Here is a 26,821-nt window from a genome sequence, read left to right on the forward strand (position 1 = left end):
CCGAAAATTATGGCAAGGGCCTTTTTTTCTATCTGGGCATACTTCCGCTCAGCTTCAGTTAATGTCCTTGATACAAATGCCACAGGCCTTTCCTCTCCATTTTCCATGACAGCAGAAAGGACCGCGCCCACCCCGTAAGGTGACGCATCACAGGCTAACTTCAATGGCAGATTTGTGCTGTAGTGCACCAACACTTTGTTCTGCAGCAGTAGACTTTTTGCATCTTTAAATGCTTTTGCACATTCCGTGGTCCAAATCCATTTAGCATCTTTTCTCAACAGGTTATCCAAAGGCTGAAGAATGGTGGACGGATTATCCAGAAATTGACTGTAGTAATTTGGAAGACCCAGGAAAGTAGGGCTGGGCCATATCATACCGTTCACAGTAATACCGGTATAATGTTGGGCAACGATAAGAAAATGAAATATTGAAAATCAATCCTTTGATTTTTTTGAAAATCGACAGTGCCCCTTATAATCCCGTGTGCCTTATGTATGAATTCTAGTTGTGTTTACTGACCTCGAAACGATTTTATGTACACGACACTCGAAAATCTGTCAAATGTTTCAGTACGACTTTCCTAAGCTACGAAGCCGCACCGCTTGATGGATTGTCGGAGCATTACGGCTGTCGTGGGCAGGCGCCTCACGGAGTGATACATACTGTGCTTCAAGATATTCATCAATATTACTGTGTTGTGTGTGTATAACCTCTTTTTAAGTTTTGTGGATATTATACATGGTTATGCTGAGGATATGTAAATGGCCTGCATTTGTATAGCGCTTTTCTAGTCCTTAAGGACCTCAAAGCGCTTTACACTACATTCAGTCATTCACCCATTCACACACATTCACACACTGGCGATAGCAAGCTACATTGTAGCCACAGCTGCCCTGGGGCTCACTGACAGAGGCGAGGCTGCCGGACACAGGCGCCACCAGTAGGCAAACATGGGGTTAGTATCTTGCCCAAGGATATTTGGCATGCAGCCAGGAGGCAGCCTGGGATCGAACCACCGACCTTCTGATTAGTGGCTGACCTGCTCTGCCCTGAGCTACAGCCACCCAATGTCAGGAAGGAATTTGCATTTTCACTGTTAAATTGTTTTTATTAGCCCTGTGTTTTCTTTGTTCACTGTCGCGTCGTTAACGTCTACTTACCCTCACTTCCCTGTGTGTTCTGTTTGCTTGCCAGCCAACCAGTTTAGTTATGCTGTATTCTCAGTTTAGTTAGTTTTGCTCTGTGCCTTTCCAGCAATAAAGCTGAGTACTCTGAGTTACATCTGCCTCTGCGAGTCTTGCATTTTGGGTCCTCTCCTCTTCAACTGCCTGCACACAGCCTTGACACTCATACTGTACTGGTAACATAATATATCCTGAGTAGGACTCGAGCTTTAGCCCACTGGCTGGTTTTATAGGGAAATGAGTGAGATGCACCTGATAATACTTGTCTGATACACTGCTGATCCTGTGTCCAGCAACATGGTGGTGTTCTTGTTTCCAAGCGCAACATTCACTGTGTATCCCTTCTCACTGGAGGTGATGGAGTACACTGAATATACTCCAAAAAGTTCAGCTTCATCATTCCTACTTGAGCATTCATCCTCAGTTTCCACATACTGAGTTTGCTGACTGAATTTTTTATTTCTGCAAGCACGTGCAATGTCTTTTTTTTTTTTTTTTGCACAAACATGACACTTTTCACTCTTAAATTTGCACTCACGAATGCTGAATGAATGTTGTTCACCACAACAATAACATGGTTGCTTCGCTCCTGTGTCTTTTTTAGGTCCCTTCCAGCTCTTTGGCTTGTTATTGCCCTCTTGCCTGTTCTGTCCTTTCCATCCTTTGTTGGAAGAATTTGAAGCATTTGTCAAGGCATTTACTTGGTGAGGTTCATGGTGTCCTGAGAACTCCATCATATTCTTTGAAGTGGATGGATCCATGGATATGGCAATCTCACATGCATGTGGAAATGTAAGATCTTTTTCCGATAGTAGCTTGCGCTGCACAGCATCAGAACGCAGCCCACTAACAAAGCGATCTCTCAGGGCCTCATCCAAATATTGTTCAAATATTACACGTGACTGAAAACTGCCTCAGGGCTACAACGTAGTCAGAAACTGAATCCGCTTCTTTCTGGTTACGTTTCTGAAAACGAAAACGCTCAGCTATCACCACTGGAGTTGGCTTATAATGCGCACTTAACGCTTCAGTCAGCACTGCATATCCCACAGTACTCGGTACACTCGGAGACACAAGATTCTTTAGCAGCCTGAATGTATCTGCTCCGATAACAGAGAGAAACGTGCACACTTTCTTCTCATCAGAAACATCATTTGCCAGCATCCGTTGCTCCAATCGCTCCAAATATGACTCAAAATCTTCCTTCGATTCATTATACTCTTCAACACGACCCACATGCATTGCCAAGTTAGCTCACCAATGCTGTTCCGCTGCAGCCGTGAAGACATCTTTTTTTTTTCCTTACATTTGAACACAGTCCCTCTACAGCCTCTTTCACGCTGTGGAAATCTTTAAAATCCTTGTCACCGGTTGTGATATTCTGGGTTAGACTCTTGAAAGGGTCAAGACGGAAGGACGTGGATACGTGCTTTATTGAACAGCAGGACATAACAACCACATAACTCTTGTTTTTCCTTAGTGTACAAGCTACCTTTTGTTATATGTTGGCCAACCAAGAACTAGCCCTGTAACAGGCACTTCTGTATTTTTACCACTGGGGGGCAACAATTCACTCTATTACAGGTACCTGTCCCCTGTTAGACTTAGCAAGTTTCTCCAAGGTGTTTAGCTGGTAGTGAACGTGAGTAGAGCTTCTAGCTCTGAACCACATATGTGGCTGTGCAGGCTGCCGGTTTTTTGGTTACTCTTTTTTACCCCACTGGTTTTGAGTGTGGAAACACCCCTGCTGGTTAGCTTTGGCTGCAGTTAACTTGGGTAGTAGGGGTGTGTCTCCTATGACAACATGAAAAACAAATATCTAGCAAACGTAAATTTCATATTGCATGAATATATCTCTATTAATGAATCTGGCTTGAAGTCTGTCACTTTTTAAAATTCGGTTATGTCTCTGGATCTAAAATACAAACGTGTTATAGTTATACTGTCACTGGTTAGTGTAAATGGCTCAACCATTTAAATTAAATCCAGGCACCTGATATCTATTGTCAAAGAATATCAAACCTGGAAAAGCTGTTAATTTTAAAAATTACAATTGTAAATAAATTCAAACAAGGGAACTTTTCTCTTTGTGTTGAGTATCAACACTGTGGATTCTTAGACTGTAAGCTTTACTTCAGTACAACCAAAAACTGAGTTGTAGTGACTGTTACTCCAAATGTCTTATGATAAAGAGAAAAAATACCTTTTCAGTACACAACCTCGAATATTTCTTTCCTGACTTCTTCTGAATTCCATCGGCTTTGTGTCTTGGTTTGAAGATAATTAACCACAAAAAAGAGGATTTAGCCATTTTATTTGCATCATGCAGCTTGAATATGTAATGAGGCAAAATAGCCATAGTTACTCCTCTCCCACCTCAGTAGGATTGTACTGTACAGCATCTGATTAAAATTTGAGGAATGCTTGTGCTATATAATAACATACATCTGGCCTTACATCATTAAAATATAAATAGCAGGACTCATAGACACTGAACTTACTAAATAGCTGGATGAACATGAAAAATATGTCCATCATTGCAAATGGCTATGAGCCATTTACTAGAATAACATTCAACTAGTCACTTAAAAGGTGTTCTTAAATGTCATCTCAAATAAGCAAACTGTTAATCGCTTACTTGAGATGAAATCTGCTCAGCTACTTTGAAAATAGCTTCTAACTGGTTCCTCCCATAACAGGATGGCTTCATGCAGGATGCAGGATGGCCATTATGCAGTCCAGCAAAACTTTATGGTTCTGCTTTGATTGACCAGGAACTATCAGGGGAGCCTCTCATTGGCTCCGGCCTCCTCCGAAAGACAGGGGCATAAACACACAAACATTCACATATTCACAGTCTTCCACAATTTAATCATTTTGATTTTCTTGTCATGTGGACAATTACGTAAATGGATGCAGGTTTATTGCAAAAAAAAAAAAAAAAGCTCCATCCCCACCTGTGATTTTGAACTGTATCATCAAATAACTGAATTTATCCAAACAGACTTGAGCAATTAGGGTTCACTGAATTAGAGACTTTAAAGATTTCTTCTATATAAGGCTGTCTGATTCTGATATAGCTGCAAACTTGACAAAACTGCTGTTTTTCAGACTGCATGAGCTGTCCTTTTATGTCAGGTTTATGCCTGTTTTCTCATTTTTATAATCATTACTTAATTTTTTCCTGATGTATTTGTGGATGTCCAGTGTTTCATCCTTGATTGTGGCTCAGACACTCACTAATGCTCACTTTTTCTCTTTCTGTTGCTCATAGAACCTCAGAGGGTTGGACAGTGGGTGGAGTCCTCCGTGCATTGTGAAGAGTATTCATGCCTCCACATTTGTTCAGTGTTTTAATTCATTTCAATTGTATGTAAACATCACCAAATCACAACAACAGCTGCTTCAAGATGCTTTATATGGTAAGGTAAAGACCTACAATAACACAGAGAAAACCCCCAAAATCAGATGAGCCCCTCAGGGAGGTGCAGCCATCTGTCACGACCGGTTGGGGTGAGAAGGGGAAGACAGGAAAAAAGACAGGCTGTGGAAGAGAGCCAGAGATTGAGAATAACTAATGATGAAACACAAAGTGGTGTATAAACACAAAATGATTGAAAAAAAGGGTGAGTAAAAAAGAAGCTGTGCATCATGCGACACCCTTAGCAGGCTAAGCCTATTGCAGCCTAACTAAGGGAGGCTTCATTGTCACCTGATCCAGCCCTAACTATATGCCTTGTCAAAAAGAAACATTTTAAAGCTAATCTTAAAAGTAGAGAGGATGTTTGTTTCCCGATTTCAAACTGGAAGCTGGTGCCAACAGGAAAGGCCTGAAAGCTGAAGGGTCTGCCTCCTGTTCTACTTTTAAATATGATGTGAGAGCCAATTAAAGGTTAATTTTATTGGTACTGGTAAAATAATTAGAGGAGAAATATACATGTTTGATGTTAAGGATATAATTTCTAGTTGATTTCAAAATACTGTTTTGTTAAAGGTATAGAATATAGAAGTGCGACATTCTAATGCGCTTTTTAGTATTTTGGGCTTCCGGCACACTGTAATTACGTAGTTGGGGAGTCGGATAAGCTGGAAGCAACACAGTTTTTTGACCGAGTCTTGCCATGTAAATTAAACGTTTCAATAAACATCTTTTTTGCAAGAAAAGTACCTGGACTTGCTCGCGTTTCAAATGCATGTTGCCAGACTGACTCCTAAAGGTGGTACAGAAGAGTGAAATAGAGACGGAGTGCTGCCACTACATATCCTATAACCAGCATTCTGAGAGTAATTACTCATTTGGGGTGATATGGTACTATGAGGCCATTACGATAAAATGGGGCCTGATTATTCAAGACCTTGTATGTGAGGAGCAGGATTTTGAATTCAATTCTGGATGAAGGGAAGCCAATATAGTAGAAATATCCTCTGTCTTTCTAGTCCCTGTCAGTACTCTCTCTGGATCAACTGAATGCTTTTCAGGGAGTTGTTCAAGGACAGCCCAATAAAAATGAATTACAATAGTCCACGCTGGAAGTAATAAATGCATGAACTAGAATTTCAGCATCACTCTGAGACGAGAGGTTTCTAATCTTACAGGTACCGTTGTACCTGCTGATTCCAGGTCTTTCTGTAGCTCTCGACAAGGGGTCCTTGGATATTGGATACAACTCTTCTGATCATTTTTTTCACTCCGCTCTCTGAAATCTCGCAGGGAGCAGCTGGTCCTATCTGGGTTTTAGTGAAATGATGTTCTTTCCACTTCTGGATTATAGCCCCAACGGTGCTCACTGGAACCTTAAACAGTTTGGAAATTCTCCCTCAACCAATGCTGTCAGTATGTTTTCCAACAATAAGGTTGGCAACGTCTTGAGAGAGCTCATTAGTTTTACCCATCATAAGATGTTTCTTGTGTGACACCTTGGTAATGAGACACCTTTTTATAGACCATGAGTTAAGACTAAGCCATCGGATGTTTGCACTAATATGCACAAAGTGGCATGATTGCTTTTGAATTACTGATAGAGTTCAGCTGGTGTCATGACTTTCCATGCCTTTTTGCCAAGAGTTTTTCAGGTAATTAAAGAGTGTGAATGTTATGTATATCAAGCGTATCCCATGTGTTCTCCAATTCCAAACACTTTTTAAATTTTCACTTCTTTTACTTTCAGATTTTGATATACAATATTTTCTAAGGATGGATCTACTACAAATACTCTTATTCATGTTTTAATCATTTTAGTATAAATACTTTAAATGAGATAAACAGTTAGCCAGAAATTTATAGAAGTTGGTTATTCCAACTATTAACTAGAAAAAGTTTAAAATACTTTTTTAGACTAAAATGTATTTATTCAATAATACATTTACCCTGTTTACTGCAGTTTTCTATTTACAGCAGTCCGAAGCAAGAATAAAGCAAAGACAACTGGGGTGGGTGATATATTAATAAAATGATATAAGTATGTGAGTATAACACAAAAAAGATAATATAATAAAGTGCTTTTTAAAGTTTAAACTTTGTATTAAGTCATGTATGTGGAAAAGTCAGACATGTAAAGAGAGGGTGATAAGGTGTGGCTGGACATTGGGTGATAATATGTAAACAATGGTGATTGGACATTGTCCAGGTTGGAGGAGTGAGAGCAGGGGGCAAATGGACAAAAGAGTATAAAAGAGGGGGTGTCCAGGAACATTTGAGGTGGGGTTTTTCTGCTAGTTCTTGCAAATAGCAGAAGGCATCATCTAAATTTTCAGTCCTGGGTGTCCACAGTTAGCAAGCAACTCCAGAGGAGATACTACCAACCTGAACTTTTTCTCTGCTCATTTTTGCCATATTAGCTTTTACATGTAAGAGGATTTGGATATAGACCACAGAGATAAGTGCGTCGGTGGCCAAAGCCTGCCCATTTCTCTCTCCAGTCTCTCCTTCCAAAGATTAGAATCAAATCAGCATTAGCTCGGAGTAGGTCAATTAGACAAGTATAATTCAGGAGATTTGATTGTTATTTTGTGATTATTACTAATTGATTCTACTTTTGCTTTGTTTCTGCGAAATTGGTTTAATAGAATATCCTTCAATTAAAGTCTGAATTGTGAACATTCCCTTTTTAACCCTTTGTGAAACACTAAAGGTAGAGATCTGAGTAATAATCCGTCTTAGTGTCTTACAGGTTACCCCAGCCCTTTAAAAGTAACAGACCCTTGAGGCGTACTCTTCAGGCCCCTGATTTAATCCAGTTATTACCAAGTGCGCTGATCTAGAGGGGATCTGCCGACACAGGTGCAACTGGTAAGATATCGGGCTTGCAAGGCTACTCAGGACCCCGGTTTTTATCAGAGGAAGAAGGGCAGATACCTGGGTAAAAGGGGATGGATGTTAATACTAGGTGAGTCCCCTCACCCATCCATTGGCTCATGGGATCTCAACCCTCTCCTGGATGCACCTGAATCAATCAAGCACCTGCAGATCACCTGGCAATCAGCTGGTTGCTATTTAAGCTGGCCCTTGAACTTCAGTCTTTGTCAGAGCATTGTCTAACCATGGTAGTCCATACCTTGCATCTGTTTCAGTTTACTTGCTGAAGATTTCTAATGTGTCTCTACCTGTGGCTAGGATGGCCCAGCAGAGTTCCGAGAGAGTGTTTGTTGTAGTGATGGTCAAATGAAGCATTGAAGCTTGTATTAAAAATGGTTCATTACTCAAAGCTTTCAATGCTCTCATCTTTGGTGCCATCTAGTGGCCAAAAATATGAAGAGCAGCTTGAATGTACGAATTAAAATGAACCGCTTCATTGTGATTGCCCACTCTACCGAGCTGAGCTGTTAGCTTCTGCTTAATATAATGTGACAATTTTGTGTGATTGTAGAATACACTCCACACACAAACTGTTTTATGCTCACAGATGTCACATTTATTTATGGTTCTTTTGTGCAACAACCAACAGTCTGGTCAGCACCGGTCTCAGCTTTTCCAACCAACTTCTCTCGTCTCACTCCTCACTAAAAAGGGGGAAAAAGACCGTCATCAGTCCAAATGCCACCAGCTTGGTGGTCCGAGCACAGGGTGAATGAGCGCCCCAGGAGGTAATGGCGAAGGGAGTTGACCGCCCACCGGATAGCCAGGCACTCCTTTTCTACAGTGCTGTACCACCTTTCATGCTCCGTCATCTTCTGGCTGATGTAAAGCACGGGCCGGTCTACCCCCCTTACATGCTGGGACAAAACGGCCCCCAGCCCTCTGTTTGAGGCGTCAGTCTGCAGAACAAAAGGGAGGGAAAAGTTAGGAGTGTGGAGCAGCGGTTCCCTACAGAGAGCTCTTTTTACCTGCACAAACACTGCCTGGCATGGCTCTGCCCACTGGACCAGATCTGGACCACCTTGCGGGTGAGATCAGTCAAGGGGCTGATCAAACCCAGATCAGTCAAATGAAACGGCGGTAGTAACCCGCCAGCCCAAGGAACCGTCTCACCTCCTTTTTAGTCTTGGGGTGCGGGCAGGATGCAATAGCTGCCGTCTTCTCCACCTGTGGATGCACATGCCGGCCCCCCGAGTGGTACCCCAGATACTGTACCTCCCTTTATCCAACCGCACACTTCTTCGGGTTGGCCGTGAGCCCCGCCTGCCTCAGGGACTCCAGGACCACGTCCACCCCCTGCACATGCTCCGCCCAGGTGTCACTATTGATGATCACGTCATCCAGGTAGGCAGCAACATATGCAGGGTGTGGACACAGCACCCGGTCCATGAGGCACTGAAAGGTGGTCGGGGCTCCGAACAAGCCAAATGGAAGCATAATGAACTGGTACAAACCGTACGGAATGGAGAAGGCCATTTTTTCCTTGGACTCGGGAATCTGCCAGTAGCCCTTGGTTAAATCCAGTGTTGTGAAAAAACGGGCCGTGCCTAACCGGTCCAAGACTCGTCGACCCGGGGCATGGGATAAGCATCAAAGCGTGACACTTCATTCACCTTGTGATAGTCGACACAGAACCATATAGACCAATCTTTCTTTACCACAAGAACAATGGGGCTACACCAGGCGCTGTGCGACTCTTCTCTCACTCCCAGCAGCTGGATAGTGTAATGGTAAGACTCCACCCGGTATCCAGTAAGGGTCCTGACTAGACCCCCCATGCTAAAAACCAGTCCTGGAGTGGTGTGGCTATGTCTGCAGCCTGTCCACAGGTCAGGACACAAGCATTTATATATAGGTTGTACTGTGTATGTGACAAATAATTTTGTCTTATATTTTCGGTTTATTCCCTCTGAACAATTTGCTCAACTCATCTCTCTCCTTCACCAGACTCACCAGAGAAGCGGTTTCAGCCTCTCTCCATACTTTAAGGAGGTTGAGATGATAAATCCGTCGTTAGAACATGCTGTAGGTATTACAGGTACTGCACTGCAGTGGTTTGTATCATATCTATCTAATAGGCTCCAATTTGTACATGTAAATGGAGAGTCCTCTTCACCCACTAAGGTCAATTATGGAGTTCCACAGGGTTCAGTGCTAGGACCAATTCTGTTTACATTATACATGCTTCCCTTAGGCAGTATTATTAGAAGACATAGCATACATTTTCACTGCTATGCAGATGACACCCAGCTCTATCTGTCCATGAAGCCAGATAACACACACCAATTAGTTAAACTGCAGGAATGTCTTAAAGACATAAAGACCTGGATGGCCGCTAACTTTCTGCTTCTTAATTCAGATCAAACTGAGGTTATTGTACTCGGCCCTGAAAATCTTAGAAATATGGTATCTAACCAGATTCTTCCTCTGGATGGCATTACCTTGGCCTCCAGTAACACTGAGGAACCTTGGAGTCATGTTTGACCAGGACATGTCCTTCAACGCACATATTAAACAAATATGTAAGACTGCTTTCTTCCATTTGTGCAACATCTCTAAAGGTAGAAATATCCTGTCTCAGAGTGACGCTGAAAAACTAGTTCATGCATTTATTACTTCCAGGCTGGACGACTGTAATTCATTATTATCAGGAAGTCCTAAAAACTCCCTGAAAAGCCTTCAGCTAATCCAAAATGCTGCAGCAAGAGTCCTGACAGGGACTAGAAAGAGAAAGCAGATTTCTCCTGTACCATATCACCCTATTAGAGCACTTCGCTCTCGCTCTGCAGAACTACTTGTTGTTCCTAGAGTATTTAAAAGTAGAATGGGAGGCAGAGCCTTCAGTTTTCAGGCGCCTCTTCTTTGGAACCAGCTTCCAGTTTGGATTCAGGAGACAGACACTATCTCTACTTTCAAGATTATGCTTAAAACTTTCCTTTTTGCTAAAGCATATAGTTAGGGCTGGACCAGGTGACCCTGAATCCTCCCTTAGTTATGCTGCAATAGACGTAGGCTGCCGGGGATTCCCATGATGCATTGAGTTTTTCCTTTCCAGTCACCTTTCTCACTCACTATGTGTTAATCGACCTCTCTGCATTGAATCATATCTGTTATTAATCTCTGTCTCTCTTCCACAGCATGTCTTTATCCTGTTTTCCTTCTCCCACCCCAACCGGTCGCAGCAGATGGCCCCGCCCCTCCCTGAGCCTGGTTCTGCCGGAGGTTTCTTCCTGTTAAAAGGGAGTTTTTCCTTCCCACTGTCGCCAAAGTGCTTGCTCATAGGGGGTCATATGATTGTTGGGCTTCTCTCTGTATCTACTGTACAATACAAAGCGTCAGACCGTGCAACCTCATAGTCAACGTCCCCAATTCACCGCGTGACCACAAAGGGTCCTTGCCGCTTGGCAAGCAACTTTGAGCTGGAAGAACGGAGCAATACAAGCACTTTGTCTCCCAGTGAAAATTGCCTGAGTCTAGCCCCTCTGTTATACAAGCTGCTGAGCCTGGAGCTGGTGCTCTGATCTGTGCAGCTCAGGACGGGACTGTGACTTCTCTCACCCTTAATAGTGATTCTTATTAGGCAGATACAGTGAAGACTGACTGGAAAGTGAGAGGGGGAGACATGCGGCAAAAGGCCACAGGTCATACTTGAACCCAGGTCAACCACTCTCAGCTATGCAGCATATGGTCACCTGCTCATCCAACTGAGCTAAACCAGCACCCAGTAAATTCAATTCAATTCAATTCAATTCAATTCAATTTTATTTATATAGCGCCAAATCACAACAAAAGTCGCCTCAAGGCGCTTCATAGATACAGAGAAAAACCCAACAATCATATGACCCCCTATGAGCAAGCACTTTGGCGACAGTGGGAAGGAAAAACTCCCTTTTAACAGGAAGAAACCTCCGGCAGAACCAGGCTCAGGGAGGGGCGGCCATCTGCTGCGACCGGTTGGGGTGAGAGAAGGAAGACAGGATAAAAGACATGCTGTGGAAGAGAGACAGAGGTTAATAACAGATATGATTCAGTGCAGAGAGGTCTATTAATACATAGTGAGTGAGAAAGGTGACTGGAAAGGAAAAACTCAATGCATCATGGGAATCCCCCGGCAGCCTACGTCTATTGCAGCATAACTAAGGGAGGATTCAGGGTCACCTGGTCCAGCCCTAACTATATGCTTTAGCAAAAAGGAAAGTTTTAAGCCTAATCTTAAAGTAGAGATAGTTTCTGTCTCCCGAATCCAAACTGGAAGCTGGTTCCACAGAAGAGGGGCCTGAAAACTGAAGGCTCTGCCTCCCATTCTACTTTTAAATACTCTAGGAACAACAAGTAGGCCTGCAGAGCGAGAGCGAAGTGCTCTAATAGGGTGATATGGTGCTACAAGGTCATTAAGATAAGATGGGGCCTGATTATTTAAGACCTTGTATGTGAGGAGCAGGATTTTGAATTCAATTCTGGACTTAACAGGAAGCCAATGAAGGGAAGCCAAAACAGGAGAAATCTGCTCTCTCTTTCTAGTCCCTGTCAGGACTCTTGCTGCAGCATTTTGGATTAGCTGAAGGCTTTTCAGTTAAATAAAATCTTAACCCAAATGTTAATGGTAATATAACCCTTGTGGTGGGTTATGAGTTTCAACCCAATTTTTGGTGACCTCAGCGTTAAACATTGGTCAATGTAACCCATTTTTTTTTCATAATTATCCTAACCCAGTGTGCTGGGTCAAACCAACAACCCAACCCTGTTAAGCTGAAACAACCCAGGGTTAGCTCGGTCCAAATTTGACCCAGCACTGGATTACAAATTGGGTTATTTTTAACCCAGCATTTGTTAGTGTGTGTGTGTGTGTAACAACGCTGCCCAGAACACCCAGAACACCTTGAATGAGTACATTCAGGAAGTAAATGCTTCAGATTCTGGGGTCGAAGCCATTCTCTCACAATCCAAGGAAAGTAAAATGCACCCTTGTGTCTTTTTCTCTGGCCATCTCTCTCCAGTGGCACGCAACTATGACATCGGTGACCAGGAACTACTGGCTGTCAAGATGGCACTGGAGGAATGAAGACACTGGCTGGAGGTGTTCAAGCACCTTATCGTATGGACTGGTCACAAGAACCTTGCATACCTCAGACAGAGAAGGTGAAGAGTGAAAGCTCCTTCCCAAGGATATTGGGCACGCAGACTGGTACAACCAGGGATCAAACCACCAAACTTCTGAATAATAGATGACTTGCTCTACGTCCTCAGCTATTGCGAGTGTAGCGCTGAACTGTGTAGCTCAGCACAGGACTGTGACTTCTCTCACTCTTAACAGTGATTCTTGGTGGAAAATGAAGCGCAACAATTAAACATGTCCCCATGCAACACAGAATGTAAACATAGCTCCTAGGTTCCCAGGTAGTATTGTAAAATCAGTACAGTATAGTATAGTAAAGTATAGTAAAAATCAATCCATAATAGCTCACATTGAAAATGTATCCAAACAAAACACATATCAAGTGGAAACATTTTGAAAGAGTTTTTTGCGTGCCTTATGTTTTCAAGGGGATTTTTTCCCCTCAGAAAACCTGAATAAATTGCAGAATACATTTTTAAGCAATATATTGCACACAATTGCCAGATATAGCTATGATACAAATAAAAACTTGTAGACTGTTAAGTTTAGATTAGTCCTGGTCTCAGAGCACTAGTGACAACAGACTATCAAAATAAGACAGGAAAACCCTTACACTGTGTTTAATTCTACTTCCCCTCCCACCTGTTTTCTGTTACCTTGTTGTCCTGTATGCCTGTATGTAGATTTGCTCCTGCCTTGTATTATGCTATTTTGTAGGTTTTCAGCAGTTAAAGCTGTTTTTGAATTTCATAGCTTGTCTTTGAGTCCTATGCTTTGTGTCCAGTTCCTGTTTGCCACATAGCGAGCCTTGACACTCAAAAAATTCTAATTGTCTTGCAATTATTTAATAGTTTTATTTCAAGGTTTTACAGGGTTAAAACTTGTAACCTAGCAACTTTAATGGGATGAGGAAAACTGCAACAAAGCTTTCTGCAAGCAGTTTGAGCAGGTTAACAAAAAAACAAGTTCAACAGAAGAACCAATGATAAATCATGATTAAACAAAAACAGCAAAATGCAAGGAAAAAAACACAACCTGAACAATAAGGCTAAACATATGGTAACAAGGAAAATGGATATGAGCAAGAAAGAGAAGAAACTGAGGAAGAGAAAAGAGGAGAAATGAAGCAACAGCTAACTCTTATCTCAACTCTCCATTTCTCAAGTTTAACTTACAGATGTCAAGGATACACATCATTTTTACCTTTAATGATATTTTAGGATAAGGTTTTATGATTAATTTCACATATGACGCCCAGTGCGCTGACCTAAATCCGTGAACATCAAAGTCAACTCATCCTGATGCTTTAATAATTTTTTGTTAATATCGCTGGAAGCATGAGATCTGACCACCTGCAGGTGAAAGATGAGTCCATGGGTGACTCACTTTTTCACCATCAACTCTGTGCGGAAACTCAACACCCAACGAATCCGCCGATAGATTCGTTGGGTGTCGAGTTTTACGCTTGGCGTCAAACGGGACAGGGGCCCGTGATGAGCTATTCCCCCAACACCCTGCTATTTAGAGGTGGGAATGCGCTAAGACCCAGCCCCCTCCAGAACACCTGCTCCTCTCCTTCTGTGCCCCTGTGACAGACTGATCAGTGCTCCTCTTGACTTTGTCCACTGCTTCACCACAGTTCTACATCGTGCGCTCTACCTTTGACAGTTTGCTCTGAAATTTGTCATTTCGCGCTGCCCCCTGGTGGATTTTAATCTGTCCGTTTCTTTACTTCTCCTCATTAATTAGCATTAAAACCGGTGCGTTTTGTCAATGGCGGAGGGTGTGCGCCCTGAGGACTATTGTGATGAGCCGGCGGAAGACGAGTTTGGAGAAATCATCAAGTGTCGATCTGGTAGGAAACCACAACATCCCCTCCCTCTCTCTCTCTCTCTCTCTGTGTGTGTGTGTGTGTGTGTGTGTAAAGGAACGCAGTTTCCTGTATATAACTGATACACAGTTTGAGAGGAGCTGAGCGCATTACTATGGTTCCATGTGAAAATCCGTCCATGTCTATGTGTGAATCCACTTTTTCTGTAAACACTTGCTAGATTAAAAATATATTTGAAGTCGTTTACTGCTGTTTAGACATCATTGGCAATTTATAGTGTTTATAATTCCCGTCAGCAAAAATGTTCCAAATATTTTTGTTTCTGAAAATAATAACTACCTTTCCGATAAGTCTGTTTGCTTCCTATAGAGAAGGGTGAGGCCTGTTGTAGCCATTATCAAATCTAAAAACAGCTCATGTTTGCGACCCTTGTCTTGTTGTTGTATGTCAGAGTGAAGTCATTTAGTCACAGCGTCACAGATTAGACAAAAGCCAGATTTGTCTTTGCTATGGTGCTCTTGTACTGTACATCTCAGGGCTTGAACAATCAGGATCTTTAGCCACACATGTGCTTATTAGTGAGAGTCATTACAAAATGAAAGCGAGTCATCACTGGGAGTCATTTTGAAATGTCCGTGTCCAAAAACAATAAAATACTTAAAAAATACTTTCACTGGATCTGACACGTGTGCAAAATTTCACGAGTTTTTGAAAATGTTGAAGCCCTCAAAAAGGAAATTATTGTATCTATTGTATCTGTTCCATCATAAGAAATGGAACAGATACAATAGGGCCTTTGCACTGTCAGTGCTCTAACTGTATAACTAAAAACTAGATATACTAGAAATAACTCAAAAACAAAAAACTAACAAAACCGAAAACAAAATTCTCTATAATATAACAATATCCAAAAAACAAAGTATTGTACATAAGAACTAAGCAATCAGATAATTCTTAAAGACAGTAAGTGTTTGAATTGTTTGTATTGATAATGAAAACAACCGGTGACTCTGGACTTGAAATACTCCTCTGAGGTAGTTTCTTACATTACGTGACATTCTGCCATTTTATCATCCAAGGTTGAGCCTATATGTTACAAGATCACCAAACATGCATGTGTCCTCTCTCTCTCTCTCTATATATATATATATATTCCAATACTTTCATCGGTGTGCCATAGGGTCAGTTATGTTACCTCATTTCATAATTGCAAGTGACTTGCAATTATAATAAAATATTCTAGGAATTTTAATAAATAAATATATCTGTTTTCTAAAACACATTCGTGGATGTACATATGGTGGAGCTGATATAGTGCACTTTAATTGAGCAAATGAGCAATTAATGAAATCATATGTATCAAGTCTGGGATTGTCAAACACCCAGTCATTGTATGTAATGCTGCATGTATTGTTAATATCATTTCATTCATTAAATAATTCCTGGTGTAACATGGCACATGGCTAAAATGCTCTGGGGGAGGTTGTTTTGTATGTGAACTGTGACCCAGACACGGTGTTGCTTGCATTGCGTTGGAGGCTGTGGGGATTCTATTTCCAGTTAATGATCTTGTAAAAGGGGAGTGGCCTGGCATGGTCCATGGAGTGGTGAGAGTCACGAGCTAGTTCCATTCTTTTGCTTCCTTGGGCACTGGCTTTCCTTTAGCCTGTCTGTTTGTGTAAATATATTTTTTTTTCTTTTGGGACTTCTTAAATAAAGTTTTAATAAATTAATAAAGCCCCACTCTCTCTGACATACACAGACTTTCTCTTGTTTCCATGTCTCTCTCTCATTGACTCCCCCATGGTACAGCTGGTAGGTCATCTCAAGCTGGAAATAGCATTCAGCTGGCCTGATGGACGGCTGCTGCACAGTGTCAGATAGCCTAGTTTGGGAGAGTGCCATACCTTCTCTCTCTCTCTATTTTCACTTTCTTTTACTCCTCTTTTTCCAACCTTCAGTTTTTCTTTTTTACTTGCTTCCCCATGCCCTCTCTCTTCCTTCCACTTAGTTTACATCTTCTCCTCTGCTCCCCATCAGCAGATTCTTTTTCTCTGTCTTGTTCTTGTGTGCCACCTTCCTCTGTCTCCCTGTGTTATATTTTACCACCCGATCTATTTTTCAGTGTATGACTACGGCTGTCTGTCAGAGGCCAAATCCAACAGTCTGTCTCCATGCTCTGGGCATCTCTGCAGATATTTAACATACCGAGCTATAAATGCTTGTATCCAGGGGTCTAAAAAAGACCCAAAACACACTGAATGGAAAACAATTAGAAATTTCCAGTTGTTGTCTTTCCTAAATATTCTATAAAAATATTGTGAATATATCCAGAAAACAGCAATTCGATATAATTTTCCCACTCTGTTCTGTTTTTATTTTATGGTTGTTTAACATCACAAAATGTTGAACAATTGATATAAAAAAGACCATCTGCACAGCTAAGAAAAATATACCCGCTTAAACATTATATTTTAATACAGATGCAACAATTATTAAACCTCACAGGGCGCATTTGTCAGACCCACAGAGGTATGAAAACCATAAAATGAATGCCTGTCTTACAACTACAAGATAACTTAAGAGAACAATCAAGACATGCAATAACCTGCAAATGCTCACTTATGTCCAAAATGTCTGTGAGGACATTTATCAAAGTAAGATTTGTGAGTCTGTTTTGCAATATGGTTGTGCATGACCGTGTTTTCAATCCAAGCTGGACAATGATACTCGGATGGTTAGTGTGTGTGTGTGCGTGTGTGTGTGTGTGTGTGTGAGTGAGTGAGTGAGTGAGTGAGTGAGATGAAGCTCTTAATATGCTGCTCTTCTGTTGGGCTATAAAAAGAGCACACTCATAACATCATAAAAACACACACATTTAATGAAGGAGAGATATGCATTGGCTTCTACTGGTGTCTAACCTTCAATGTTATTTAACCATGATGCTTTTCAGGGGGAAAAACATATTTTTTGCTTTTCACTTTATTTATACTTTTTCTGCGAAACATAACAATAGTGTTAGTGTTTTAATGGTTTTAATACCATCTATGTATTTAGTGCATCCTGTGACCCAGCCTGTTCATTTATGTCCTCTGCAGTAGACACGCAAATCACAAAAGAAGTTAAACTTAAAGATACTTTTTTTTTCCTCGGTTCTCAAGAGGATATGGTTCTGTGATGTCTGTCTTTTGCAATGGGGGTGCTGCAACTCCCACAACAGCCCCACTTCCCACAGTCTTGACCTGTCCAGGGTGTACCCCCCCTCTGGCCTAATCAGAATCAGAAATACATTATTAATCCCGAAGGAAATTATAATGATGGCTGGGATGGGCTCTAGTCTGTCCACCCACATCCCTAAATTGGATAAGCAAAAGAAAATGGATGGATACTATATTAATAGATTTTTAATTACAAAAAAATTAAGTTAAAGAGTAAAGTAAGAACCATCCATCCATCCAATTTCTTCCAATTATCAGATGCTAGGTCTCGAGGGCAGCAGCCTAAGCAGAGTGGCCCAGGCCTCCCTCTCCCCAGCCACCTCCTCCAGCTTATTCAGGGGAACACCGAGGCATTCCTGCCCCAGCCAATAGGTATAATCTCACCAGTCTGCCCCGGGACCTACTTCCAGTGGGACATGCCCAGAACACCTCACCTAGGAGGTGGCCAAGTGATGCGTTGACAGTCTTAATGTCTTCGTTGATTTTGTCCATCCACCATTTCTTCGGTCTGCCTCGAAGCCAGCATCCTTCTGGGTCGATGCTCATAAGTGTTTTTGCTACAGAAAAAAATGAGCACAATACCTACTTTTTTGCAAGTCAACATTAGGTTGTGTTGCTGATGAATCAGTATATGTCTGAGTTAGCTTAGTGAGATTAAAAGAAAAGATCAGTCTGTGAGTTTGAGTCGCCCTAGTGAACTGTACGTTTCCCTGACTGAAAAATTGAGTCAGGGGTTCAGGTAATAACATTTATGGGCAGAAGATGGCAGCAAAGACAGCTGCCACCATCTACAATTGAATCAAATGAAAAAGTCTCTTTTTAAAACTTGTTTTTTTTATTTAATCTTTTAACTTCATGCACATTGCATCAAGCAAAATGAAATTATATGCAACAGTCTCTGACTTGAATGAATTACTTTTACATTTAAACCTTTTTTCTGCAGATAAAATAAAATATTTTTTTGTGTTTACACTTGCTCTTTCAAATAGATGCAAGTAAAACACAGCAAAAAATAAATCAAAGATTCAGCGGCACTGAGTCCTGTCGCTCCTTAATCTATTTTCACCTGTTTAGCAGGAGTGGGGCCGGTGGAGGTTTGCCCGGTGCCACAGCAGAAAGAAGTTTTCTTCCCACGCTGATGTTTTTGGTCACTTTTTACAGAGTCAAACTCAAAGTAATGTGAGTACTTCCATGCTTTAAACGCCGCATGGTCTCACTCTCCCCAGCACTCTATATATTATCCATTGTTGATCTGCACACGTCTGTTGCTGCCACGGACATCGCACGCTCGCACGTCATTGTCATGAGACACTCTCACAAACAAAATCACAGTTTAGTAATGAAGTAACGCAACCTGTTTAAGGGAAAGTAACAGTAATCTAATTACTTTTTTGTAATAGTAAAAAGTAGGACTTTACTCGTTATTTGAAAAAAGTAATCTGATTAACGTAACGCATTACTGCCCATCTCTGGTGGTAAGTAAGTAGGGGAGTGATGGATATTAACTCATGCACACACAATCAGTTGGGGTTTGGTGAAGGGTTAATTGTATGAGTCGCATGTAGTTTGTGGGGCTCTACAGAGCAGAAGGAGGATTTGGGTTTGGTGGAGTGGAGCAACTGATTGCATGTTTGTGAGTCTGTAGGGATGCTGTAATGAGTCTGGTGGTCTAGGATCCCAGCAGAACTCACTTCCTGCTCAGTTCTTTACATACACACACATTTGCTCATACAAAAAACCCTTTCTGGGTTAGTAGGAGGATACTTTTTCCCAAATGAGGTTGTATACCATTCAGATAGAAGTAGTGCTGACACCACAAACTAGTGCTGGATTGGTAATCAAATTGTGTCCAGATGGGTCAGTCTAATTTTGTAAAAATTTTGGTCAATAAATGGCGGTTAAAAAAAAAGTATGGAGAGCAACATGGGATGAGTATCTTGCTCAAGCATATATGGCATGCAGACTGGAGTAAACTGGGTTTGAACCACGAACCTTCCAGTTAGTAGGCGACCTGCGCTACCACCTGAGCTACAAATGGAAGCAGATTTTTTTTTTTTTATACCAGTTATCTTATTGGTACCAAAGCCAGACTGGTAATCTGGTGGGCCAACACTAATTTGAGCCAATGGGTCAATTTGTAGGGCTGGTGCACAGCAACCCTTCAAGCATTGACAGCAGTCCATTTGTTCATTTTCATTACCAATACTGTATTGCCCAATCAAATCCTTAACGAAACCCTCCTCTCCCCTACCTTCGCTGTGCGCTCGTGCAACATGTAGAACAGAGTTTAGTGTGGAAAAAGTGGTGAAAGTGTGGAGCTGAAAAACTAAGATAGACAAAGAAAAGAACTAAAACTACATGCAATAAAATCATGATAGGCCGTCTGGCCCAAAATTGCCAGGGCCAATTATTTTTCCCAGTTCGTCCCTGCTCGATACATTTTTCCATTCATCATTCCTTCAGTTATATGATGCGTGGCAGTGTTGTATGCTGAAAATCAGCCCCATTGTCTAAATGTTGTTCAGCAACAGAGTCTTGCATGGTGAGCGTGCATGCAGGCCATGGCAGGGAAGTGCATTACTTATTGTTTTCTTTAAAACAGCAGTGAAGTCGTTCAGACGTAATCAGTGATGTCAACTAAAGCAAGCTCCGGTCCACTGCGTCACAATAAATAGCCTATCGAGTCTGAAGCGAGGTTCGAAGCCTCAGTGTTGGCGGTTATGTCGCTGACCACAAGTAAATGTATGAATTTTATTTCAGCCTCATGCCTTTTTGTTTAAACTGCAAGTGACCACTGGCCAAAATGACAAGCGGTATCATGGGTGCTGCCACTAATGAGTGAGGTAGGGTGAATATGATGGAAAGAAATGGAAAGGAAAAAAAAATTTTGTGGCGGGGGATAGTGAAGGTGCTACAGCTGATTCAGTGTCTAAAGAATGAATTAATCCTAGATGAAGTAACAAATCTGGTCAAATAACTACTGAAATCTCAGGAAGCAAGACCAGAGAAAAGTGTCATCCCAGTGAGGATGAAGAAGCATGCAACACCAGCTTCAATAAATCCAAGCTCAAAGTCAAAGAATGGTAAATGGCCTGTATTTATACAGCGCTTTTCTAGTCCCTAAGGACCCCAAAGCGCTTTACACATCCAGTCATCCACACACACACTGGTGATGGCAGCTACATTGTAGCCACAGCCACCCTGGGGCGCACTGACAGAGGCGAGGCGGCCGGACACTGGCAGGCCCTCTGACCACCACCAGTAGGCAACGGGTGAAGTGTCTCGCCCAAGGACATAACGACCGAGACTGTTGGAGCCGGAGCTCGAACCAGCAACCTTCCGATTACAAGGCGAGCTCCAAACTCTTGAACCACGATCGCCCAAAGCACAAAGAACCAACAAAACTTAAGGAGTGATAATGCGAGCTGTAAGGATGGAGGTGAACCTGATGAGGAACTTAGTCTAACTGGTCAAAATGTAACTGAACTGCATCAGAAATAACTACAGGGTGTGTGCTCAGCAGCCAGCAGATGGATACCAGACTCACACCAAGGATGTTGACAAGTGGGTGAAAACATCTTTCCAAAAGGGTTACACTTTTGCTGTGCTCTCAGAATATTTATTTTGTGAGTGTGTGTATGTGTGTCAGATGGCAGAAGATATGCGTGAGACCTTAAATAAGGTACGTTTTCATCTTATTGAATTCTTGTTTGGAAAGTTGCTGGAACAATGCAAATATTTCAATGCTTGAAAATATGTGGTGATAAACAAGATCCTCACTTGATCAGGCATTGCATTACAATGTCTAGAGTCGCTATGGATACAAACCTTATTTTCAATTTTATCAACTAAGAAGTGTTTCATTGTCAGTTCATCTACAGGGTGGGCCATTTATATGGATACACCGTAATAACATGGGAATGGTTGGTGATATTAAAGTGCTGTTTGTGGCACATTAGTATATGTGAGGGGGCAAACTCCTCAAGATGGGTGGTGACCATGGTGGCCATTTAGAAGTCGGCCATCTTGGATACAACTTTTGTTTTTTCAATAGGAAGAGGGCCATGTGACACATCAAACTTATTGGTAATGTCACAAGAAAAACAATGGTGTGCTTGGTTTCAACGTAACCCCCTCGCATATACTAATGTGCCACAAACAGGACTTTAATATCACCAACCATTCCCATTTTATTACGGTGTATCCATATAAATGGCCCACCCTGTATAAACTGTCAGACTTGGAAAAATGGGAGCCATGTGGACTGGTGCTTTTCTCACTTTTGTCACTGAAAGGACTTTCTGCTATTGTCCTCATTCAAGTTTCTTCTTGTTTTTTCTCTGTGTGTAAATCTAACATTTACACACAGAGAAAAAACAACATTGAATGCACAGGCAGCAACTGGAGGAGCTCCAACAACCAGTCTTCTGATTAGTGGATGACCAGAGCCACAATCACGCTAGAAATCAGAGTGAGGTATTTAATTGGCTTGTGATAGCAGCAACAAAACCAAAGATATTTTGCTTGTAGAGACAGAAGACAGAAGAAAGCAGGGACTCATCCAGGATGAGAGGGAGGGGGGGGGGCTTCACATATCACATATCTCTGGTTCAGGTTTCTTGAATCCTTGTTTTATGTATCACAGGAGGAAGTATCTTTGGAAGACGATTTGAGATATCATGTCCTTGGGTGGCACGGTAACTTTGCAGTCTACCTTTAAAACAGCTGAAGGTGTGGCTATGGAGAGGGAGGTCTGGTCACCTCTTCTTACTCAGCTGCCCATATGACCCAGAGTCAGACAAGTGTCAGAAGATGTCTTAAATGTCCTGTCAAAACCAAATGCTGTGTCCTTTGGCTCTGTATGAAGAATATTTGATTTAATAAAATATATTATAGTCTTTTTAAACTAGATGACAGTTGCTAAAAACTTCTGATATATGTATATGTACAGTATTAGTATGTATTAGCTGACTGAGGACGGTTCTCTCTGTATGTGCTCTCGCAGCTCCTCAGATTAGACGTCTGAGACAGCTGAGCTGATTCTGATTCAGATAGGCGCTTTTTAATCTAGCTTTCGGTCTCTACTGTTTGCTGTGTATTCTCTCTCATCTAATATTGTGGTGTCTTCATTACTCTCTATTTTCATTTCTATTTTACTATTATGTCCTCCCTTTTTTGCACAGTGGTGTCAGATCCAAACCAAACACTTCTAATCCCTCTCAGTTCCTCACATTTCATCTCACATCAGCAATGTTTTTATTTTTAGCTCCTTAAAATTGTGTCACAAGGGAGATTAAAGAAAAGATGAAATGGGAGAGATGGTTTTGAAAATAAACCAGTGAGGGGGAAAAGAGAGTAAGTGAAAGAGGCTAAGGAGAATGGATGAAAGGATGTAGAAAGGAGTGAAAGATGGATGAATGAGTGAAGATTAGAAAAAAGGAAGCGATTAAGCCCAAGATTTGTCAGAAGGGACCACAAGAAGATTTTAGATGAAGAATAAATTGAGGCCTGTCGTGGCAAAGGTTGAAAGACCAGACAGGAAGAAATGAGTCATTTTCCCCCCGCAGCTCCTTAAATGGAGGGGCTCAGAGGTCTAGAGATGGTGCATGAGCTGATGGGAGGGCGATAAAGAATGGGTTTTGTAATCACTGTTAAACATGGGAAACAGTGAAGGACTATGAATGTTATGTGGGTCTCTGAGCTGGTAAGCAGATAGTGTCACTCACTAAACATGTGTTGTGTTAAAAGGATCCTAGAGGCCAAATACTCGGATTTTTCTTTTGCTCTTCACTTTTTAAGTGTGTGAGGTAGCAAAACGTAAGCAGCAAGTGATAGGAAGAAAGCATCAGCTTTATTTTTCTGGCGTCACCTTTCAACATTTGTTTCACAAAACATAAGACCCTGCCAGTTAAAATCTCATCTGCTTTATACATAATTCCACCCACAGCTGAAACTCATTAATCTCTACCATTGAGAAAACAGGGTAGACTAAATAACACAGTCTAGACAAAGAAACAGGAATAAAATCATTCTTCCACTTAACAAACTCATTCACCCAACTAAACGAAAAGTCAATCTCTTCACAAAATCCCACTCATGAGGTTATTTTAAAGGAAATAAACAATTTTACAGAAAAAACACCCCTCCATTTGGTTACACCCAATTGACATGATCAATGACATAATATCCTATATAAACAGGAAGTACTGGGGCAGCCCTTCCCACATACCTGTTTCACATATAGGACCTGCACAAAGTAACACACAATGATAAGTATAACCAAACTACATAAAACAAACCAATGATTTGTGACATTAGGCTTTAAGAACATTTGCACTACTGTAATGAATGTAACCAATGCTACCACAAACACACCCGGGATAGTATGCAGAGCCAAGGTTACATGTGCAGTGTCTACATTAAAGCATTATGATTGACTATAAGATAACAGAAGACAAATGAACAATATATTTAAGTGACAAATGATAAATGAATTCAATCCTGGCCACTTTGTCACAAAGTGTCAGAGCAATGAGACCTAATCTATTATTAGGAGTCTAATACTGAGCTCTTATTGCAATTGTTTCATATTAAGGGTCAGGTTTCCTAAATGGGGAAAATAGTATGTGAGCACAGTTCTCATAGATATAGTTAGTTTTAACTATATTTCTAAACACAGGCACCGTCACTTCATTTCAATATCAAGTACAAATAAAGACATGATCATTTTCAGCATTAAATATTGGCACAATTAGCAGTAAATTCCCTTTTCACAAGAAGAAACTTGTGGAAAAACCAGGCTCAGGGAGAGGCAGCCATCTGCTGTGACCGGTTGGAGGTGAGAGGAAAGAGAACCGAGACACAAAGAATAAAACTATAGGAGAACGAGCCCAAGGTTAATTATTGCTAATGATTTAATACAGTAGTGAATCAACACAGAGTGAAAAGAGGTAACTGAAGAAGAAACACTCAGTGCATCATGGGAAGTCCCCCCAACAGACACTTCCTAATGCAGCATTACAGGATGAGTTCAGTTACCTGATAAAGCCCTGAATATAAGCTTTAACAGAAAGGAGTTTTAAGCCTAAAAGTAGAGAGAGAGTATCTCCAGACTGGGAGCCGGGTTCATAGCAGAGGGGCTGGTAGCTGAAGGCTCTACCTCCCATTATACTGAAAACTCTGGGAACCTGCAATCTAACCCTGCAGCCTTAGAGTAAAGTACTGTGTTAAGATAATAAGGTACTAAAAGGTCTTTAAGGATGGGGGTATGATAGTTCAAGATTTTAAATACGAGAAGGACTAATTCTGAATTTAATTGCGAGCAAATAAAGAAAAAGGTAATATCAGGGAAATCTAGTCTGTCATCCTGTCCCAGTTAGTACTCTGACTGATACTGAGGGCTTTTCAGGGAGCTTTGAAAGTGACCGGATGGAAATGAAAAATAGTCCAGCCTAGACGTAATAAACGCATGAACAAGCTTTTCAGTATCACAATTTTTAGCAGTGTTAATGAAGTCCATCCTTCTCATGTGTTTAATGTGCACACTGAAGGACGACTAAAAATGACTCCAAGATTCCTCAGTGTTACTGGGAGCCAAGGCAATGCTATCTAAAATAAGTGTCTGGTTAGACATAATGAGTAAATAAAGGTAGGTATCATCTGCATAGCAAAGTGTTTATTAATATTATTACATAAGGGAATAATTTATAATGTTATAAAAAGATCTGGTCTCAGCACAGAACCCTGTGGAACTGCAATCTGTTGCCACTAATGTAGCAGAGGCAGACTGCACAGAATCCACACATCAAGCACAGCTCTCGCAGCCACAGACTGGGCCATATCCAAATGGGGCTAATTTATAATTCATACATGTATAAACTAGTTCATCTCATTAATGAACAGCATTCTACAATGCACAGCCAAATTTGCCCCTCAAAAAATGAGGAAGCAATAATTATACTAACAAAACATTATGGTATGAGCTCGGCTTTGAAATTGTGGCAGTTCATAAATGAGAGAAGTGTAAATAAGAACCATGTCTTGATGACTAATCCTTAAGTGGAGCGCAGGATTTATCCAAAAGTTTGCTTTATTACAAACTGTTCCTCCATATTAACCTGAAATCTATGTGTAACAACTGGCATGTACGAGGTGTGCAAGTAAGATAGTTAGTTAGTAATATAACGTTTATTTATATAGCGCTTTTTAAGACAAGAACATGTCACAATGTGCTTTACAAAGGTATTAAAAAACATGGTCACATAAACACACCTGAATCAAGTAAAACATCACAAAATCCAGAAACATTACCCAAATGTCTGAATAGATGCGTTTTCAGCTGATTTTTAAAGGATTTGAGTAAAATTAAGATTCTAGAAGATTAAGAAAGTCAGAAGCAATGGAGCACGAATCATTAACATGAAGATTAAAGCAGCCGCCTGGAATGTCTCTTTAGGGAAACTCGACTTGCACATAAGGACATGTACAACATTATAATGAAGCTATTTCTAAATCTGCTTACTACGCTACTATTCTTCAGTCTGCTGAAGGAAACACTCGTACTTTGTTCTCTGCATCATATTGTCAAACCTCCAGGTACCTTTACCATAAATCTCTCCATAAACTTCCATTAGTTTAGAATTCAGCTTCTGTTATTATATCCTGACCCAGATGTCTGAATGTATAACACCTTTTCTTAAACTGCTCCATTGGCTTCCAGTTTACCTATGTATCAATTTCAAGTTCCTCATTGTCACTTTTAAAGCCCTTCGTAACCTTGCTCCTCCATCTGATCCATCTTATCTGATCTTCTCCGTACGCACTCACCCTCCAGTCCACTCTGCTCCTCTTCACCTTCTCTTTTACCCGTTCCATCTGCTCATCTGACTACCATGGGACCTTTGCATGCACTTCCACCAGATCGTTGGACTATAAAGTCTCTTTCTTTTAAATCATGTCTCAAAACCCATGTGTTCAGAATTTATTCTCTTCATTAGTCTATTAGTTTTATAGTTGTTATTTTAATTGTTTACTTTATTTAATTGTGTATATGTTTTTATTTTTGCTGTACTAATATAAGGTGACCTTGAGGGTCTTTAAATGTGCCTATAAATAAAA

General features: G+C 41.1%; 1 protein-coding gene across 3 annotated transcripts in view; it reads left to right on the forward strand.

Annotated features, from left to right (window-relative positions):
* Positions 1–14,276: 14,276 nt before the first annotated feature.
* dmd (dystrophin) overlaps positions 14,277–26,821 on the forward strand; it is a 284,621-nt gene continuing 272,076 nt past the window's right edge. For all 3 annotated transcript variants that reach the window (XM_084922101.1, XM_084922102.1, XM_084922099.1), the window contains exon 1: positions 14,277–14,510. In XM_084922101.1, coding sequence (XP_084778227.1) covers positions 14,429–14,510 — 82 coding nt within the window. In that variant the 5' untranslated portion in view covers positions 14,277–14,428. The remainder of the gene's footprint in view (positions 14,511–26,821) is intronic.

The sequence above is a fragment of the Perissodus microlepis genome, chromosome 23, assembly GCF_051167445.1.
Source record: "Perissodus microlepis isolate ML-2025 ecotype Zambia chromosome 23, ASM5116744v1, whole genome shotgun sequence".
NCBI lineage: Eukaryota > Metazoa > Chordata > Actinopteri > Cichliformes > Cichlidae > Perissodus > Perissodus microlepis.